The sequence below is a fragment of the Lepeophtheirus salmonis genome, chromosome 1, assembly GCF_016086655.4.
Source record: "Lepeophtheirus salmonis chromosome 1, UVic_Lsal_1.4, whole genome shotgun sequence".
Taxonomy (NCBI): Eukaryota; Metazoa; Arthropoda; class Copepoda; order Siphonostomatoida; family Caligidae; genus Lepeophtheirus; species Lepeophtheirus salmonis.
The window spans coordinates 4,628,999-4,634,291 of NC_052131.2; the positions used below are offsets into that span (position 1 = coordinate 4,628,999).

The 5,293-nt window shown below is 33.0% G+C and overlaps 1 protein-coding gene across 1 annotated transcript; it reads left to right on the plus strand.

Annotated features, from left to right (window-relative positions):
- Nucleotides 1-337: 337 nt before the first annotated feature.
- Vps53 (vacuolar protein sorting 53) lies at nucleotides 338-3,688 on the plus strand. The gene is made up of 4 exons (XM_040708251.2): nucleotides 338-751; nucleotides 822-998; nucleotides 1,137-1,586; nucleotides 1,661-3,688. The coding sequence occupies exons 1-4, from the start codon at nucleotides 520-522 to the stop codon at nucleotides 3,388-3,390; spliced, it is 2,589 nt and encodes an 862-aa protein (XP_040564185.1). The 5' UTR covers nucleotides 338-519; the 3' UTR covers nucleotides 3,391-3,688.
- The last annotated feature ends 1,605 nt before the right edge of the window (nucleotides 3,689-5,293 follow it).

Genomic DNA, 5,293 nt, shown 5'->3' on the forward strand with positions numbered 1-5,293 from the left:
AAAAAACTTATAGGCTAATTATATAATAAGAAAGGTTTTTTGTTTTTTTTTAATTTCATTGTATTTGTGGGAACAAAGTATTTGGTACTACATATATAATATTATAAAGTATATGTATGCCCTAAAAAAAGTCATTTAAAGAATCGAAAAATACAATTAGTCGTGTTGTTCCATCTTATGATTACATAATAATGTATAGCATTTGGACATATAAATTATAAATTTGTACATGAGTATAATTCTCAAAGTCATAATTAACGCGAAAAACATGATTCAACATAAATATAAATTAAGAATATAATTATGATGTGTACATAATTATTGTACTTTGACTACTAGTGCTGTTAGTTAATATCAAGCAACAGATCGTGATAAATAATTTGCATTTAATCAAATTTAATAAGATGACAATAATTAGGTGTTTTATTGTGCAACAAACACTGAATTGACGAGGTTTCGCGATGTATATAGTTAGTGTGATGACGTCACTGTCAAAATATAATTTCGGTAAATAATCAAATGGAGGAAGAAAGCGGTGAGAAGGGCGATGGTCCTGGATTGGACTCTTCTTCGATTTGGGATACATTGGGATTGGATAGTTTAGGCGACTCAGTGATTCGATATCCCCCAGAAGTTGAAGAGGCCATTGCAAAGGTTTTACCATCTGATGATCCTTTGGATTCGCCGGATTTTAACGATGTGGACTACATCAACAGTATTTTTCCTACAGAGCAATCACTCACGAATTTAGGTGCGTTTTCTATACTAGGATTGTACATTTTTGATGATGTGGATTTCCTTTTTATTCTTGTTTGTTCTAGATGATGTCATATCGGATATGACTGACAAAATCACTCTCATTGATGAGGACATACGAAGGATCGTTCGAGGAACGTCAGCAAAAGGGCCCACTCAAACATTAGAAGAGGCTAGAGACTCTGTTCTCTCACTTTTTTCTAAAATCAAGGATATTCAGGCCAAAGCAGCAGAGTCTGAAGGTATCTTGCCTATTTTATTCCCATAATACTAAAAATCCATGCTGGTTTTATTATTTCACTATCCAATTAGTGTTTGTTCATATTCTGAACCCGACACTACTTCAAATTAAAGCATTAATTGGCTTCCTCCCATTTCAGCAACCGTTCGTGAAATCACTCAAGATATCCGTCAATTAGATGTTGCCAAAAAGAATCTCACTTCTGCCATCACAACCCTAAATCATTTGCATATGCTTGTGGGTGGTGTAAATCAGCTTGAGGATCTCAAAAAATCCCGAAAGTATGGTGAAGCGGCTTTATTAATTCAAGGGCTTACACAAGTTGCTTTGCATTTTGAGCCATATTTATCCGTGCCCGAAATCAAGGATCTTACTCAGCATGTTAAAAAAATTAAAGTGGAATTTGGTGAGCAAATCACGCAGGATTTTCATAATGCACTTAGTAGTGAAAATGCTAAGAACTTTGCTCCAACACGGCAGTTGTCTGAGGGTTGTGAAGTTATTTCTGTCTTGGAGCCTCATGTAAAATACAATCTCATAAAATGGCTCCTTAAAGTAAATTTAGCCGAATATATCATCATTTTTAAGGGTGAGTAAACTTAAAGGTAGTAGTTATATAATTCTAATGTTTTTTTGTATTGTATTTGTGAATGAAACTTATAGATGAAGAAGCAGCTTGGATGGATCGCATTGATGAACGCTATAATTGGATAAAAAGTAGTTTAATTGAGTTTGAAGAGAGGATTGGAGCCATGTTCCCTTCAGATTGGGAGATGTCTGAGAGGATAGCCGTTGAATTTTGTGATATAACAAGGAAAGATCTTGAAAAAATCATGTTTAGAAGGAAATTAGAGATAGACACAAAACTATTACTTCATGCTATTCAACGTACAACTAATTTTGAATCCTTAATATCAAGAAGATTCACGGGTGCAACAATTACCCAGTACAAGGAACAAAGACAACGGGAACTTGAAGCGGAAGGAAATAATCCATTTGAAGAGGAAGAGCCTATCAAGGATGAAAATAATCCATTTTATGAAGCTTCACCCTCCACGAAAAAAATAAAAGACAACCTAAATGTTAGTCTCGCTTCACCCTTTGAGGGTCTTATTTCCTCTTGTTTCGAGCCTTATTTAAATATTTATATTGAATCTCAAGATCGAAATCTTGCAGATCTGATTGAAAGAGCTTCTGAGGAACAGAGACAGCGTGGCTCTGCTAATCTAGCTGCTGAGGGATCTGCTGTTCTCAACTCTTGTGGTGATCTCTTTATGTTCTATAAAAAGTGCATGAAACAATGCACTCAATTGAGCACAGGAGAGCCTATGATAGAACTTGCAACACTCTTTAAAAAGTATTTGAGGGAATATGCAACCAAAGTTTTAATCGCAAATCTACCAAGTGTAAAAAGAGATGAATCTTCTGGTACAAAACTTCCAAACATCAAAGATTTTTCATCTCCAGTCGGTTTTTTGCAAAATTTCCAGAGCTTTCTTGCTACCAAGGAAGGGGATTCACTCTTGAGACTTACATCCGACGATAAGGTTCTTGTTTGTACATTTCTCATTACTTCTGAGTATTGTCTCGAAACAACCCAGCAGTTAGAAGGAAAACTCAAAGACATTGTAGACAAAGAATTCGTTAATAAAATCAACTTGGGGCAAGAAATTGACGTATTTCAATCAGTGGTTACAAGTTGTATATGCACTCTGGTACAAGATATGGAGTCCTCTGTTGGTCCGTTTATAAACAGCATGATTAAAGTGAATTGGTCAGGGATAGAGGCTGTTGGAGATCAGTCCCATTATGTGAGTCATATCTCAAATGTCATTAACGAAACTGTCCCTATTATCCGTAATAATCTTACTTCTTCAAAGAAATACTTTACTCAGTTTTGTGTTAAGTTTGTGAATGGATTTATTCCTAATTTCCTGATGGTACTCTACAAATGTAAACCATTAGGCACTGTTGGGACTGAGCAACTTTTATTGGATACACATTCCATTAAAACTGCTCTTCTTAACCTCCCATGCGCTGGTATATCTGATCCTGGCTCTCTCAAAGCTCCATCAGCATACACAAAAATAGTCGTAAAAGGAATGACTCGTGCTGAAATGACGCTGAAGGTCATAATGAGCCATTCTGAGCCGATGGCAGATTTTGTTCAACAATTTATGAAGCTAATCCCAGAGGCTGACGTTGGAGATTTCATGAAAGTTTTGGACATGAAAGGAGTGAAAAAAGTCGAACAAATTCCATATATTGATCTTTTTAAAACCACAGCCCCCACACATCTAACTCTTGAAAAAACTCCGGGAGAATCTTCCAACACTGGAGGAGAGGAATCAAGGATAAAAAAGTTGGAAAAGTTGATGAAATACAAATTTTGAACAAAGATTCCATGGCCTCCTTTGATTTTACATGTATTATGATGCATTTACCGATATTGTTCTTATGTGTATACATCTATACGCACACACATATGTATATATATACGCACTCGTGTTATTCATCGTTTGGTATTTTTTGTTTAATCTTCTTGTGATAACCCTTCATTCCAAAATATTATTATGTATGTACAATTTATATATATATATATATGCATATGCCATATTTTAACCTAAACAAACTTCATCCTTGTTATTTTCTATAGTTAAATGTTTTTTTATAAACTTTTTTTTTAATCTACACATTGCTTAGCTTATTTATTGCTTTGGGTGTTATTATTACATTACACAACTTCCTTTCAATGGTTTTAGGAATGGAAGAAGTATGTATCTCATAGATGATACGGACTCAGTTTTGAACGAATTAATTCAATATAACAGAGATGTATTCTAGCCAACCCATTCCGAGTCTGCAATATAATGTGTATACATCAGAATATATAATTTGGTATTTTGCTATAGTTGTGCATTCAAAAAAGATATGAAGCACTGTAAATGAAGAATTGACAGAAGTATAATGCAATGATTGGAATTCTATTAGAGGATAAATATGTTGTAATTTTTGACTTTTTTAATCAATTTAATAAGTAATAATTAAAATGTGGATGATTGTAAAATTGTTTCTTGCTTAACATATGTCATAGACCATAAATGACTTAACATCTGGATAAACTATTCAGAATTTGAATCACACAACGTCTATATTATAACCATTACTGTTTCGATTCAATGAATTTTATTTTATTATTTATGAAAAACATGAATTACTTAATGTAAAGTGATCTTTAGATAATAATAAAAAAAGTTCCTCAAGAGATGATTTTCTCCAATATAAGGAAAATATGATGGATCACTTAGACACTGGATATTCACTCAAAAAACGTGTTCCTTAAATGAGTTTTAATATGAGGTTCTTTCTCCATACTCACTAATAAAGGATATATGGGATTAGAAGTTAACTAGATATGAAAGGAATAGAAGGAAACTCTATGTAAAAATGTTTCTCTTTCTTCGACCAAATTGAATCATACTTCTTAATTGCATTTGGAGCACTCTTTCAAGTTTCACCCCTAAAAAAAGGAAATTTTCCCACAAAATCTTTCACCTTTCCAATGCTGAATTATTAATAATTCAAATCACAAATGAAGTTATTCATTAAACGATGGGATAAGTCTCTGCGTTCATGATCCATCACTTATCACAAAAATTAATTTTTCTCTCTTTTACAATTGTATTTTAAAGGAATAATTATTTGTTTGTAAGGCTCTATTAACGATTTTGCGTATCTAATGTATATCTAGATATTATGTAATCTATGCATATTTATACGATTAAATCATAAATGTGAACACTTGAACTTGATAATGTTCCACATAATGCATATCAATTGGAAATCTAAATATTATCTACGTTATTAATATTTGAAGATCTAATGAAAGGATCATTATTAACAATATTAGCAGTTAATAATTGCAGTATTGTAACTAGACCTGGTTATATCCAAAAAGGTGGACTCTAAAATTCTAGGTGTGAGGGATGTGACATTTCTTTGTAGAGTTGAGGGCTGACTAGCTCAGAAATATCATTTTTCAGGAAATTCCTTTTATTTTTTAATATGTTGTTATCTTTATTCTATCACACAACCTTTCATCCGAAACGAAACAAAAAACCCAAAGTCGGTAGTTAGACAATAATTTCCAACTTTGGATTTATTATTCGACTAGCAGTGTTACCACCCATTGTCGGGAGTTAATAGGGGTCGACGAACATACATACATTGCTTTAATAATATAGAACATAACTCCACAAGAAATTATCCGTTTTTCATGAGCAAACTCATAAGTAA